The 15,781-nt window shown below is 43.1% G+C and overlaps 1 protein-coding gene across 2 annotated transcripts in view; it reads left to right on the forward strand.

Annotated features, from left to right (window-relative positions):
• The window catches only part of CABLES1 (Cdk5 and Abl enzyme substrate 1), a 161,042-nt gene that overhangs the window by 91,093 nt on the left and 54,168 nt on the right, over positions 1 to 15,781 (forward strand). The window contains exon 4 of one of the 2 annotated variants that reach the window (XM_069099777.1): positions 10,951 to 11,028. The exons of the other annotated variant lie outside the window; for it this stretch is intronic. Coding sequence (XP_068955878.1) covers positions 10,951 to 11,028 — 78 coding nt within the window. The remainder of the gene's footprint in view (positions 1 to 10,950; positions 11,029 to 15,781) is intronic. 2 annotated transcript variants of the gene reach the window in all.

Raw genomic sequence — 15,781 nt, forward strand, 5'->3', positions numbered from 1 at the left:
TTATTAAGTACTTACTATGTGACAGGTACTATAAATAAGCATTTATTTAGCACTTTTTATATCCCAGGTACTATAAATAAGCATTTATTAAGCACTTATTATGTGCTAGGTACTATAAATAAGCACTTATTAAGCACTTACTATGTGACAGGTACTATAAATAAGCATTTATTAAGCATTTACATGAGCTAGGTACTATAAATAAGCACTTATTAAGCATTTACATGTGCTAGGTACTATAAATAAGCACTATTATATGCCAGGTACTGTATTAAGTGATAGAGACACAAAGACAAGAGATAGTCCTTATTCTCAAGGACTTCACATTTGACTGGGGGAAGACAACATGCCGGTAACTATATGTCCAAGGTATATACAGTACAAATGGTAAGTAATGTCAGATGGAAGGCAGGAGCACTAGGGCAGACTGGGGAATGACTGCTGTAGAAGGTGGGATCTGAGCTATGTCTTCAAGGAAGCCAGGAGGCAGAAGAGAGGAGAGAGAACATTCCAGGCCTAGGTGTTAGCCAGTGGAAAGGCTGGAGATGGAGAACTGTGTTTGAGGAAAAAGCCCACTACTCAGAGTAGAGGAAAGTGTAAACACTAACTAGAAAAATAGAGAGGGGCCAGGTTGTGAAAGGCTTTAAATGCTACATGGTGGGTTTTATACAGGTGTCCTAAAGGTTTTAGTACCATTTGAAGTTTTGTAGCTTAACACTGCACTAAGACTTTTGGAACACCCTGCCTACTACCCTGGGAATACTAGGAAGCCAGTGGGCTTTATTAAGTGGGGGGGGGGGGAGGAAGGGGTCAGACCTGCCCTTTAGGAAGATCACTTTGGTATCTGAGTGGAGGATGATGTAGAGAAAGGAGAGACTTGGCTGGTCTCCTAGTCCGGGGCTGAGGTAAAGAAGGCCTCTGCTCACCACGTAAGTGGAGAAAAAAGGGCCTGTGTGAGAGATAGTATGAAAGCAGGAAAGATGAGACGTGGAAACAGACTGGATGTGTGGGAGGAGTACCGGAGAGGAGTCGGGGATGACCCCAAAGTTGAGGGCCTGGGGTTTGGAAGCTATAGTCACCGGGCAGAGGAAGGGGAGGGCAGCCGAAGTTACACATGAGCTACCCATCTGCGTTGGTGAAAGAAGTTTCCATACTGGGAGCTCCACAGCAATTGAATTGTTCATATCTACCTTTCAGCAAGCAAGAGACAGAAGAAGAAGGGAGAGAGACAAAAGGAGAGAGGAGAGAAAAAAGGGAGAGAACCCAAGATGAGAGAGAGTAAGACAGAAAGGAGAGAGAAAAGGAGAGAGATGGACGAGAGGAGAGACAGAAGGAGGGGGAGAGAGACAAAAGGAGAGAGGAGAGAAAAGAGGGAGAGAACACAAGATGAGAGAGATTAAGACAGAAAGGAGAGAGATGGACAAGAAGAAAGGAGAGACAGAAGAAAAGGGGATGAGACAAAAGCAGAGAGAGATTGAGAGGAAGAGACAGAAGGAGGAGTGAGGGGGAGAGAGAATAAAGAGACAGAAGAAGAGGAAGGACAAGAAGAGAAAAAGAGGAGAGTGGAAAGGAGAGAGACTGAGAGACAGAAGAAGGAGGGGGAGAGAGACAAAAAGAGAGTAAAAAGAGGGAGAGATGGAAGAGAGAGACTGAGAGGGGGATAGGCAGAGGAAGGGGAGAGAGAGAAAGAGAGGATGAAAAGAGAGAGAGAGAGAGATCTATTTACCTCCTATGAAACCCGAATGTGACTTAGCACAGACAGGGTCTTCACGTTGTCTTTTCCTCACACAAGAGTGTTTCTTGATAAGGAGAAGGGAGAGAGGCACCAGCCTGCATAGAATGCCAGAGGTGACACAGCTGGTTCCAAACAAGGCTCCCACGGCTACGAGGTATTCTTTTGCTGTTGGCTTCCCCGGCACCAAAAGCTTCAGAATATATCTCAAGTCCTACTTCCTTGCCAGCCCCCCTCTCCACAGCCCGTCCCGGCCACCTTCCTGAGCTCTGTGTTCCTTTCCTCTCTTCTCTCAGTGTATTTCCTTCTTCCCGCTGTTGGGCAACTACGTTGGCTTTTTCCTTTGCCCAAGGGGAGAAGTTTTTGAGTTGAAAAACCATGAGCACTGAGTTTCTCTGTCTTTTCCCCGCTGTGGATGTACCAGATGCATCTCAGTCCTAGGGGGTGATTGCTGGAGGGGAAGCCCACTACATCTGATGGATTTATAAATATAGACCCAGAAAACGTTTTGTTTTTCTCAATAAACTTTTTATTGTGCTGTTGCCAATTTTTCAGAAGGACACAAAAGGGAGCCACCCCCTACCCTTTTAACTGCACGTTTTTCAGGGGTGGGGAGAATAAAAAAGGGGTTAAGGGTAATAGTGGAAAATGTGTTTTAAGCAGCAGATGGAGAGGAGCTAGAAGGGGAATGATTCTGACAGGTACTAGAAATTGCTGATTCCAAATACCATCCTGAAGTCAGCCATCGAAGCTTTTTTTTTTTAAAGTTCTGTGTCTGACTATCAGCGAATATAACTTGCAAGTCTTCTGAATGAGGAAACTGTGGAACTGAGAAGCGCTGAGAAGCCAATTGACCAGCTGCCAGCCTTTTCTGGTTGGCCTGGTTTTTTCATTTCCTGGAAATCGAGAACTCGTACTAGAGCATTAAGTAAACATCTTTATTTTTGTTACGGACGCCCAGACCCCTAAAAAGAAAACACTGGAGACCCCCTCTGTTCTTGGGGTACCGTCCATTGTTATTCTTGATTGGCCTGTTGTTATGGTAGAGTTTTATGTTCCCTTCTCCTTTTGAAAGTTAGCTTGGAGGTGCTAGTCACTGTTTTTCAGAGAACTTTTCTATGATGAGGTGTTCCGCCAGGAGGAAACTAAGCCTTCTTGGCCAGCAGAGATTCCTCGGGGTTCTGGGAGTACGATCAGAAACATTTCTGGCAAAATGAGTCTTTTAGAACCCTGGGGTGGTGGTTCTTATCCTGCTGTGTATCATGGACCCTTCCAACAGCTGGGAAGCCCATAGACCCCTGCTCAGAGTGATGTTTTTAAATGCATGAAGAACTACACAGGAAACTAGCTATACCGAAACACAGTTATCAAACTAGGTGGCACAGTGGGTAGTGTGCTAGACCTGGAGTCAGGAAGACTCAACTTCCTGAGTTTAAACCTTGCCTCACACACACCTACTGACTGTGTGACCCTAGGCAAGTCACTTAACCTTGTTTGCCTAGTTTCCTCAACTGTAAAATGAGCTGAAGAAGGAAATGGCAAACCCCCCCAGTGTCTTTGCCAAGAAAACTCAAAGTGTCACAGAGAGTCAGACATGACTGAAAGCAACTAAACAACAACCATTATACAAATATTTTTAAAAAGGCAAGTTCAAAACAACCCACCCACCCCCAGTTTTACGAAACCCTAACCTAGTAGATTCTAGACATTAGCTAATTATCAAGTAGTACTGGTTGTAGACTGAGAAACTAGTCAATAGGTTTGAAACCCCACCAAGTAAAAATGGCCTCTGGTGTGCCATCAGCTCATACATTTGTGATACCATTGGTTTTTAGAGTTGGACCCCCATCCTTCCTTTCACTGGTCTGAACACAGATCCTGCTCTTGTGCTTTGGCTACAATGTAGAAGGGGCTTCACACCTCAGGGTCCTCCATACGAGGGACAGAAGTCATCTCTAGTCTTCCTTATCTGTATCTCGCCAGTGAGCCTATATGGCTTTGGAGGAGAAAGTGAGGCTGGTGACTTTGCACAGCCCTCCCTCATTTAAGTCCAATTCACTTGGAAGTCATGACATCACCTCCCTGATGTCATGGTCCTCTTTGAGAATGAGGACAAACACAACAAGAAATACTTTGCTTAAAATACAGACATATAGCCTCATGACGAAGAAATCCAGAAACTTCCATCAGCAGGGGACTAGAGGTGGTTCCTGGACGTGTTTAGAAAATACTCACTTCTGCCCAAGTTTAGAAACTTCTGCCCATGCTGCCTCCAGCCCTGTAGCTTTTTCTCTTTTAATTTTTCCAATGGGTGATTTTTGCCCAGACGCTTGATCTTTGAATTTTTAAAAGGCCCTCCTCTGTGATAGTAATTTCCTCCTTGATTGGGATAATCTCTTTGTTTAAAACTGCCTGGTCACTGTGCCCTCAAACAAGATGTTGTGTCACAGATGGAACATTATGTATTTTTTAAACTCTTCTGGATAATGGGGACAAGATGACAACAGTTGTTAGTTGGTGAGATAGGCATATAGCCTATGCCTGAAGTCTGCTGCTACAGGAATTAGATTTGGTAATCTCATGTATTTCTTGACAGACAGCATGTGGTTTGATTTTCTTTTTTAAATATGGAAGCGTTTTGAGGAGGCAAACAATTCTGTTTTTATTTTTAACCAACTCAGTAAGCACAGAAATTCTTCTTGATGCTTGTAAGAAAGGAACTAGTAAATTTGCATCAACAGTTTGGGCTCTGGGCATGGCAGTTGGTAAGTCAGGATACCATTTTCAGATTACTTTTGCACATGTTTGCTAATGTAAGGGTAGAAAAGGATCCATGCTGTCAAAATTGGCTTCTCTTTGCTTTGCCTATGCAGGCCAAAGTCCAAGGTCTCCTTCGTTAGACCCTGGGGAGACCTAAGGAGGAGTTGGGGATACGCTAGGAGTGGCAACATTTGCCGTCCTCAGGTCCCCAGAGTTTGATCAGCAAAGTCTGCTTAAGTTTCAGCTTCTGGGTTCTCTGCCACTGACTGCTTAAATTCATGTACAACAAACACTGGAATTTAGAGAGCCTGGGTAGGAGCACAGGGCAAAGAGAATGTCTACCTTCTATTCCTGCTTACTTACCCCACCTTCCCTTCCCCTTCACCACTGGGTGGTGTGATAAAAAGAGCATTAGATTTGATATAGGAATGGAATAAGTATTTATTAAACACCTACTGTGTGCCAGGTACTACACTAAGTGCTTTACAAATATAATTTCATTTTTTCCTGTAGGAATGATGATGTAGAAAACATGAGTTTTGGTGCTGACTTGGGCCCTTTCTCGCTGGGTGACTCTGGGCAAGTCACTTCTCCCTGAACTTCAGTTTCCTTTTATGTAAAATAAGAGGATTGGGCTCACTTCTCTCCAAGATTCCTTATAATTCCAACGTTCTGTAAAAATGGCCAACCAGACAGGTGGCGATTCTCATCCTGTAGCTGAGAAACATTCCCATTTTGTAACCATAAGTTTTACATATGCATTAGATTTTGTACTCTTCTATTTTTAAAGCCCAGGCAAGGGAATTTATTTTTTGCTAAATGTGGGCCACCCCTCATCAGGCTCTTTTAACCCCAGTCTTACCAGAAAACAGTTGTACCTCATAGTAATTGCACAGTACATTTCGATTAAAAACTCCTGAAGACTACTTGTTTTCTCTAGTCTCTACTTCCATCAAGAATAGGCAAACACAGGAGGCAGCTAGGTGATGCAGTGAATAGAGTACCGGCCCTGTAGTCAGGAGGACCTGAGTTCAAATCCAGCCTCAGACACTTGACACACTTACTAGCTGTTTGACTTTGGGCAAGTCACTTAACCCCAACTGCCCTCCAAAAAGCAAAAAAAAAAAAAAATAGGCAAACACAATTGTAGTTTACATGAAGGGACCCAAGCTTTGGGTAATATTAGTTCCTCAGACCCTGTGCTCAGGGAGACCCTAGAATTCATACCCTCCACTTAGGATCCTTCACATCCTTCAAGGCTCAGCCCAGATGCCTCCTCCTACATGAACCCTGTCTCAATCCCTGCTGGCCCCTGAGGTACTTTTTTATTTTACTTTGTAGACAGTTCAGATTGACTTTCCTCTGTACATGTTTCATCCTACCACCCCACCCCACCCCCAGTAAAATGTAAATTCCTCCAAAAAAGGGAGATTTTTCATTTTTCCTTTGTTTTGCAAGCACCTAACCCAGTGCCTTATACATGAGCATTTAATGAGTATTTGTTGCTTGTTGATTTGAATAATGAGCATTGCATAAACATTGCCAGTTGCTTTGTTCAGCATACTTCTTCACTGAGTTAACTTGAACAGTTGCCTCTTTCCTCTTCTGCATAGGGGCTGTACACTATTAACAGTTACCTTTTTTTTTTTGGAAGGGGGAGAAGGCAAGGCAATTGGGGTTAAGTGACTTGCCCAAGATCACACAGCTAGTTAAGTGTCTCAGGCTGGATTTGAACTCAGATCCTTCTGACTCCAGGGCCCGTGCTCTATTTACTGTGCCCAGCAGCTAACTTTTATCAAGAATTTTTATATGTAGTATCTCATTTACTCCTCACAGCAACCTGGGAAGTGGGTCCTATTATTATCCCCATTTTATAGATAATCACTCAATAAACCTTAAATGCCTACTGTTTGCCAGGCACTGTGCTAAGTACTAGAAGAGAAAAGTGAAGTGACTTGCCCAGGGTCCCGCAGATAGCAGACATCTGAGACAAGATTTGAACTTAGGTCTGCTGAACTCCCAAGTCCAGCTCTGTATATACTAAGACAGTAGTGTCAAAAACTCAAATAGAAAAGAATTCCTGCTGGCCCATACTGTTTTAGAAAACTACACATTAACATTATTTACATTGTATTATATTTTTATTTAATTTGTTAAACATTCCTCAGTTACATTTTGTTCTGGGTAATTTGGGGAGTCCTTGGCACAGACAGGGTATCAGGCTGACTACCTCAGTCATTCCATCCAGGAAAGGTCTGTGAGGGGGTCAGGAGCTAACTCCAGGGGAAAGTGTAGCTACCAGACATTTAAACTGGAACAGTTCTTGTGGCCAAGAGTTACCTGGCCTTCTTTCCCTGCTGTGCCTGCAGACTCTGGTTTTATCAGGGAGAGTTCTTGAGCAGTGATGAAAGGGTGGGGGTCACCCCTCCGGGCTGGGAAAGATGGAGAATGATTCTATTAGAGCTGACTCTGCTGTTAGAACCGTCAACATTAGTAGCCATCCAATGGAGCAAATTAGCCTATTACAGGTCCAATAAGGTTGCCACCTGTTTCCTATTAGCCTAGACAGATGAGGAGCCCTGACCCACAGCTGGGTAATAGTGTACTATTGGGTAAGTGTATGCAGTGTAATCGTGCCTACAGCACCAATATAATGAGCTATTTTGATCCTTGGCCCTTTTTTTGGCTTGATGACTAGGTTCAGGCAAATTACTGACCTTCTCAGTATTTCTGTCATCATATTTATAACAGGAAAATTTGGGTCACTGGTTTCACCTCATCTAATGTGGAATCTGTCTCTTTCTATCACTTTCTCCTTGTAAGTTTGCCTTTCTATCTCTCTCTGTTTCTCTCCCTCCCACCCCCCATCTCTTACCACTAATTCTCTGCTCATTCTTCCTGGATCTCTCTTTTCCCTCTCCCTCCTCTCTCCCCACCTTCACTTTCTTCCCTGACCCCCTTCTTACTCCCTCTCTTATCAGGCTTTGGTTCCCTGTGTTCATTTCTAACCCCTCCTTTCCTATCAATACAGAAATCAGTTACTATATTTAATTTCCCTTTTTTCTTTATATCCCATATCACTCTGCCACACTTTGACTCCCTTCTCCTAATCCTGACTCCCTTCTCCCGATCCTTGACTGTCTTGTGACCTCTTTTCTCATCCCTTGTTTCTCCTCACTTCCCATCCTTACTTAGAGGCATCAGGTTAACCAGTTTCAAGGCCAGCATCCTTCCTGTATTGTACTTGCTACCTACTGTATGTCAGAAGTGGCATTATGCCTGGGCAGCCCTGTGAAAGAAACAGAAGACATTCTTAGGACCATAGAATCATTATATTTAGAGCTGAAAGAAATTGTGGGGAATCTTCATCTAATCTATCCCCTTCATTATACATATGAAGAAATGGGCCCTTAGACATAGAATGACTAGCTTAAGATCACCCAGGGAAGGAGCTTCACATGTCACTTTTCAGCACCTTCCTCCCTGCCCCAAGATCCTCTGCCTCCCCTCCAAGACTTTATATTCATACTGCCTTCTATTCCCCATAAAGCCCCACCCATATCCCCTAATTTCCCCTCCCTTTCCCACTTCCCCTTGAACTAATTATTAGATGAAAATTAATAACTTATCGTTTAGACTGATGTGTCAATGACTGATATGCCTCTTAATGTGCTACTCCTTCCAGGGTAGCATTTTAAGAGAATTCAGCTAATCCAAAGGAAATACAATCTACTGGTGGAATATTAGGCATGATGAGAAGTCAGTAGCAGATATTTTAGATCTGGGTACGTCTCACAAATTGCCACCTATTCTGCTTACAAGTAAGGTCAAAATGAGAATTAAGTGACACCAAGCCCACCTAGCTTCCCACTCACTAACAGTTTATCAGAATGATCTCCCTGACAAGAGGAATGGAGAAGTCTGAGAAACTAGGTGAGGGAGAGGGGTAGTGAAAGGGAGGCAGTCAAGGGTCTAGAGGAAGAAAGGGTTTGGAGGAAGAAGACATTAGAGACAAATTCGGGCTGCCTCAGCTTTGCTGAGGACAGAGCTTCAGTGGAAGCAATGAAAGGGTGGTGTCAACATAGTATCATAGATCTAGGACTGAAAAGGAATTGAAATATCATCTGATCTCATTTTACAAATGAAGTTAAGTAATACAAAAAGAAAGGCTTTTTGAAGTCATCTCAAATAAATTGAATATATAAAAATATGACTTTGATATTTATGACAGAAATAGGGGCAAAGACAGAAACTTAACATGCTTTTTAGAATGTTAAGCTCATTGGAAAAACACATTATTTTGTCATACATGTGTCCCCAGTGCTTGGCACACAGAAGGTGCTTAATAAATGCTTGTTAACTGAATGCCCAACATTATGGCTAGTAAGAAGCAGAGAAGGATTTGAACCTAGGTCTTCTTCACTTTGAGTCCAAGATTATATTCCTTTCATCATACTGCATGATTGATCCTTCAACCATTCCCCACCCCCATTTCATCACGGAAGCTCAAGAGAATGATGCCTGAGTTCTGAATCCTAAAATTATCACAACTGTTTTCTTAGTCTGAAGAGGTAATTGCCAGAAAGGTATAATGTATGTCCTTTCCTATTATCCCTGATTACTGTCCCACAATCTCTGCTCTCTGGGATATACTTCTGGGGTACAATCTTCTCTGACTTTATGACCATGACCATGACCATGACCATGACTCAGGGTTCTGGATGATTCTACTCTTCTGTTTGGTGACTCTAGAGGGAAGAGAGGATACCAGGAAGCTAGTGGTTTTTTCTGATGTCACAGTGGTTGGGTTGGTTTTTGTTTCTTTAAACACTTTGTTTTGGGGTTGTGGCCAATGATCTGCTCAATTTTTTTCTCCAGCAATTTCCTGTCCACCTCCAAAGATTTTTTCAGATGAAAAGCAATTTTTGAGTTGCTTCTTCTTCTTCTTCTTCTTCTTCTTCTTCTTCTTCTTCTTCTTCTTCTTCTTCTTCTTCTTCTTCTTCTTCTTCTTCTTCTTCTTCTTCTTCTCCTTCTCCTTCTCCTCCTCCTCCTCCTCCTTCTGTGTCTTTGTCTTCATCTTCATCTTCTCCTTCTTCTCCTCCTTCTCCTTCTCCTCCTCCTTCTTTGTCTTCATCTTCTTCTTCTTCCTTCTCCTTTTTCTTCTCCTCTTCCTCCTCCTTTTCTTTTTTTTTGGCCAGGGCAGATAGACAGGAGTTTGGATGACAAAATGGATGGAGTGCTTGACTTGGGATCAAAAAAATCCTGAATTTGAATATTGCCTTAGATACTTACAAGCTATGTGTTCTAAGCCAAGTCACTTAACTTGGGTGAGCCTCATTTTTTTCATCTATAAACTAGGGGTAATAATACTATCTACCTCATAGAGTTATTGTGAGAAAATAAGAAACTGTAAATATGAGCTATTGTTATATGTTGAGAAAAACTTTTAAAAATTCATCTCAAATTAGATAAACTGAATATATAAAAATATGACAGTAGTATTTATGGTAGCAATAGAGGCCAAGACAGAATCTGTTAACATGCTTTGAGCATATAATGTGGAGTCTGAGTGGTACAGTGGTACACTGACTCAGGAGTCGGAGGACCTGGGTTCAAATCCTATCTCTGATACTACCTGTGTGACCTTGAACACATCACTTACTTTCCACGAACCTTCGTATCTTCATTTATAAAATGAAAGCACTGGACCAGATAGACTCTGGGGCCCCTTCCAGCTCTCGAGCTGTGATCCTGTGGTAGATAAATACACCCTAATAAAGTAATCCTTTTATTAGAGTCCTACTCTGGAGCCTCATTGTTGACTTCTAGGTAACTCCAGGTCACCATCATTCCAGCAGAACACAGACTCTAGCAAATCTCATTAAAATAGAAAGGCTTCACAACAGGTATCTGGTAATAGACTATCATGGGGGGGGGGGGGCGGACGGGATAGAGCAGCCTAGCTAAGTAGGGAGACATCCCCAGGTCAGTGGTAGAGGAATGAATTTTACTACTACTACCAGTCTCCAGGACTCTCTGCCAAGGTCCTGTGGGGAGTGGAGGTCCCGGGTTTGCCTCAGAGAAAGGAATACCCATCCTGATAAGAGCTCGGGTCCTTGCACAGGTGGACAGCTGCCAGTCCCATTTACCAGAGACATCATTGCATGTATGCTCATTAGAGAACCTTGGGGGCCCAGCCTGTTTGATCTTTGGACAATGGGAGGCAGCAGACTTCTTTCTTGTAGGGAGTTTTGTTGCATTTTTATCCTGAGGAACCAGGCCCCATCTGCCCAAAGAGGGGTCAAATCAAACGACTTCTGTGACCTTGATGAATGCTCAAGTCCTGATTTTGATGTGGGATTCTTTTTCTTTTTCTTTTTTCCTTTTTTTCATTTTAGCCTTTGCATTTAGTTTGTGTGTTTGTTTGTTTGTTCTTGTTTGTTTGTGTTTTTTTTTAGAATAGTCCTTATCAGCGGCAGGAGGTCCTTCTGCAGCATTTTTTCAGTGCTGCCTTACCGGGACTGCGCTCAGGCCGGGTATGTATGCGCATGCACATTTGCACATTCGGTGGCTTCTTGGGGGTGTCTTGAAAGGGCCCCACAGATGCCGACACTCTAGCTAGCACCGGCATTTCAAAATGCTTGTCTTCCCACTTGACTGGAAAGCCAATATGTAGAGATTGGGGGTTGGGGGGTGGGGGAAGGAGACTTTCCCTGCTTGTTCCACATTCTTTTCAGCCAGAGAGGTTTTCTTTTCGGGCCGTTTCGTGTTTTTCCACCATTGCTTCTGCTGTTCTAATGCATATTTATTTTTTCAACCATGCCAAGACAGTAAAGCAAAAGCAATTCAGGGAAACCTATAAATCCTGCTGAGTGGCATTCATATATGGGGAAAGGCCTTTTACGAAAGCGGATAAATGGAACTTAGCCAGGCAACAGGACAGCCAGTCATGGTCAGTTTCTCCAGCCTTCCTTTGGAAGCATCAACTCCCTGAGCATCAGGAAAACACAGTGGTCCCCACACATAGACAGGGGAAGGGGGCCTTCATTTTCTGCCTCCACCAGCCCGACTTGAACTGTGAAAGCTCTAAAAGAAGCAGGGTTGCATTTGCAGAAGTAACTTGGCTTCCTTATCCGCCACTGAATGTGCCATGACATTCCCGCCTCCCACATAGTCGCTCATGTCTTTGTTCTTGCCCGGAGTGCTTTCTCCCTTCCTCCCTAACGATCTAATTCTGCCCGTCCTTTAAGAATCAGCTAAAGTTCCACCTCTTCCATGAAGCCTACCCTGACTACTTAGACCAAGGGTTCCCAGCCTTTTGGGGTCCCTGTTCCCTGTGGAATGCCTTTCCACGAACCTTCGTATCTTCATTTATAAAATGAAAGCACTGGACCAGATAGAATGTTCCCCTTTCAAATGCCCTCTTGTTTATATGAAAGGAAGTACATTCCTCAGTTTACCCCCCATAAGAAATAAAATCAGGACATTACATTTTCTTCTTCATGCATACAACAAAAAAATTTGTAATTTCATTGATCATAAAACAATTTCTAGATTGTTTCAGCAAGATAATAAAGTTATTTATCCAATATTCTGCATCCTTCCAGACAAACTTTTTATACTCCCAAGGGTAGGCATATCCCAGATTGGGAACTGCTGACTTAGGAAATAAGGGTCTCCCTCTCCTCTGCACTACCAGAGCATTTAGGGTCTTCTGTATTCATTTTGGTGATTCTTGGTACTTGGCAATGAGCTGCTGCAGAGCAGGAAACATGACCTGTTCATCTTTATGTTACATTAAAGACAGCGAGGCGAATGGAGTCAGGAAGAACTAAGTTCAAGTCCAGCCTCCGACACTTATTAGCTGTGTGACCCTGGGTAAATCACCTTGCCTCTATTTGCCTCAGTTTCCTTAGTTGTAAAATAGAGATAACAACACCATCTACCTCACAGGGCTGTTGTGAAGATCAAGTCAGATATTGTTTGTAAAGCACTTAGCACACAGTAGGCATTATATAAATGTTTATTCCCTTCCCCTTTATGTCCCTAACAACTGCCTAATATAAGATGCTAAATAATTAACAAGACTACATAGTTTACATTAAAGTGGAATGAAAAAACCACAAAATTATATTTCAAAACTAAAAAAAAATTACATACCACAAGAAAAACTGTCAGGTGAATACATTTGGGGGGCCACAGAAACTGGTACAGATCGTTGTGATATGGTGTTAATGGAGGATCTGGCTACAAGATCTTTTAAAATTCAGAAATATGGAATGCCCAGTAGTTATTTGTGATGTGCCAACCAAATTTGAGTGTCTGCAGGTCAGAGGCCATGGAACGTGTGCCCTAATCAAAATCTACCCAGCACAATGCAGACACACAACAAAATTTGTAAAGGAAAGCTATGTTTTATAGTTGACAGAGCGGAACTTGGGGCTTCTAGGTGGCATAGTGGATAGAGCACTTGGCTTGGAATCAGGAAGACTTTATCTTCATGAGTTCAAATCTGGCCTCAGACACATACTAGCTGTGTGACCCTGGGCAAGTCACTTAACCCTCAGCTCCTCATCTGTAAAATTAACTGAAGAAAGAAATGACAAACCATACTAGTATCTTTGCCAAGAAAACCCCATGTGGGATCACAGAGAATCTGAAATGATTGAACTGCAGCAACAGTGCTGGACTTAGACTGGGAAAGACCTGGTTCACATCGTGCCTCATCTGTTTGCTTAGCTGTGTGGTCTGGAACAAGCCTTGGGCTCAATTAAAATGAAGGAGGTTAAACTAGGTGACCTCTAAGCTTCCTTTCTAGCTTTAAGTAGAATTTTATGATCCCTTGTCCAGTTATGAGCCTAAAGAGAAAGAGGAAGAAGGTGCTGGTGCCAGAGGGGTCCTAAGACTCGGGAGCTCAGGACTAGATGAGATGGAAGCATGGGTCAGTCATAGGTTGCTCCGTGAGCTTTCCCTTATCTCCTCAACCAGAAGTAGTCCTTCATTCCTTGAATTTCTCTGATTCATTCTATATTTCATTATATGTAATTACATTTGTATTTTATTTTTCATATTGTTATTCAATTGTTAAGTCAGGTCCAGCTCTTCATGACCCCATAGATTTGTCCATGAGGTCTTCTTGGCAAAGACACTGAAGTGATTTGCGATTTCCTTTTCCAGTGTGTCCCTATTTTACAGATGAGGAACTGAGACAAATAGGATTTAAGTGACTTGTCCAAGGTCACACAGCCAGTAAATATCTACAGCCAGATTTGCACTCCAATCTTCCTGATGTTAAGCCCAGTGCTCTATTCACTGCACCACCTTTATTTTTCATTCTGGATTATAAACTGAAGTCAGGGAGCATTGTTCACCTTTGTATTCCTAGTTTGTAAACTAATATGTGGCCTTGAACGTTGCTATTTAATTGATGTTGACTGACTCATGAGTCAGGAGAGACCAGCTTTCCCGCCTCCAGTGCCAACTGTCAATGTGATCATTCATTGATTACCTATTTGGAGCCCTGTTTTAACAAATGAGGAAACTGAGGCCTAGTTTCAGTGACTTGCCCAGTAACAAAGCTGGTAAGTATCTGAGATTGGATTTGAACTTAGGTCTTCCTGACTTCATGCCCAAAGCTAGCTCAGCTAGGTGGTGCAAAGGATAAAAGCATGAGACAAACCAACGGTAGCTGAAAGGCCAGCCAGAATGGGGCAATTCAGAAGTTTAGAGGGAAGCTCTCCATAGGACTGGAAGGGTCAGGGGAGATTTCTTGGCAGAGGTAGGTCTCATGCTAGGACCTTAAGACTAGGTGGGATTGGGATGACTCACCTTCCTCGGCACTTCCGGGCTTACAGAGCACTTCCTGTTCCGCAGCCAAATGCGGTTCAGGTACTACCTCCATTATTATCCTTATTTTACAGATGAAGAACTGTGAAGTGACCTACCCATAAGCCACACAGTTGGGAAGCCAGGGACAACTTAGAATGAAAATACCAAGGACCCAGGAGGGAAGGAGTAATATGTTTTAGTGGGGCTAGCTGACTTCTGGAACTGACTACAGTGGAGGGGACCTACAGGGGAGAAGTAGGAATTCAGGGTGGAGAAGTTGGACAGGTTCCTCAGCTACGAAGAAGAGCTTCAACATGGAGGTGCTATTTTTTTTCTCATTTTATAGATGAGGAAACTGAGGCAAACAGAAACAGTGATTGTAGTGGAATCCACAATAACTTACCCAGGATGGCTGCTAGCACAGGTTCTTAGATCGGCTTGCCTAGGAAAGACGGCTGTGTAAAGGATCGACACTTTTTTTTTTTTAATACATTTCCTAGTTCGGGGGAAAAGTCAGCACCCTGAACTTCAGAGAAAATAGAAGCAGAGAAATAAAGACCAATAGACAGGGCTCTGACTGCCTGAATCAACTATACACTTTACATACATCCCTGGATCTAGAGAGCCTTTACATCTGAGCAGTTGGAGAGCTCTGAACACACGGCCACTCAGAATCTCAACCAGGGAATCACAAGATGCTTCTCATAAGCCAGCCCCCAAAGCAAAATACCAACTCAGAGTATATATATATACTTCTCAGAGCCAGAAGATACCACAACCCTCATGACTAAGTGCCTAGTTAGAAATCAGCAAAAGGTGTGAAAGCCTTCCTACAAGCAAGCCTCCCCTAAGCAAACGTCTTTTAATGGGTTCCACGTGAAGCCTATTAATGGGCAGGAAGATCTTATATCCTATTAACATTACAGTGACTTGCCCAGGACCACACAACTAGTCAGTATATGAAGTAAGATTTTAATTCAAGTCTTCATGCCCAGCTCTCTGTCCATTGCACTGACTAGTTGGTGGGTCATAACTAGGAACTCTGGTGCCCAGGGCAAATGCAGCTGAGTGTGGGGAGCTCCCCTGGGAAACAAGAACATCTCAAGATTTAACCCCCACTATGCCACTATATCCCATCACTGCTAGTCAGTGCAGATCTCCTTGTAAAAATCACCAGACCCAGCAGTGGTAAAAGTAGCTCTGATTAGACTCAGTCATGTCAGGAGAATGGGAAATTCACTTTCCAGAGAATGTCTCTTCTAACTGAGAGTCTCTAACTTCCCTCCCGATGTTACCGGGTCAGGAGATAGCAGAGTATGAGAGGAGGAGAGCCAGATAGAGATAACAGAAGGAAAATATGTACCGTAAAAGAGGAGTGTGATGGTGGAGGACCCTGAGAGGAGTCACATGGGCGGTGTAAGGGAGTGGGGGAAGCCACCTAGCACAAGATCTTTAGGTACA

This window comes from Petaurus breviceps, unplaced genomic scaffold, assembly GCF_028583685.1.
Source record: "Petaurus breviceps papuanus isolate PSGF00001 unplaced genomic scaffold, PetGlider_PUasm1.0 38, whole genome shotgun sequence".
Classification (NCBI taxonomy): domain Eukaryota; kingdom Metazoa; phylum Chordata; class Mammalia; order Diprotodontia; family Petauridae; genus Petaurus; species Petaurus breviceps.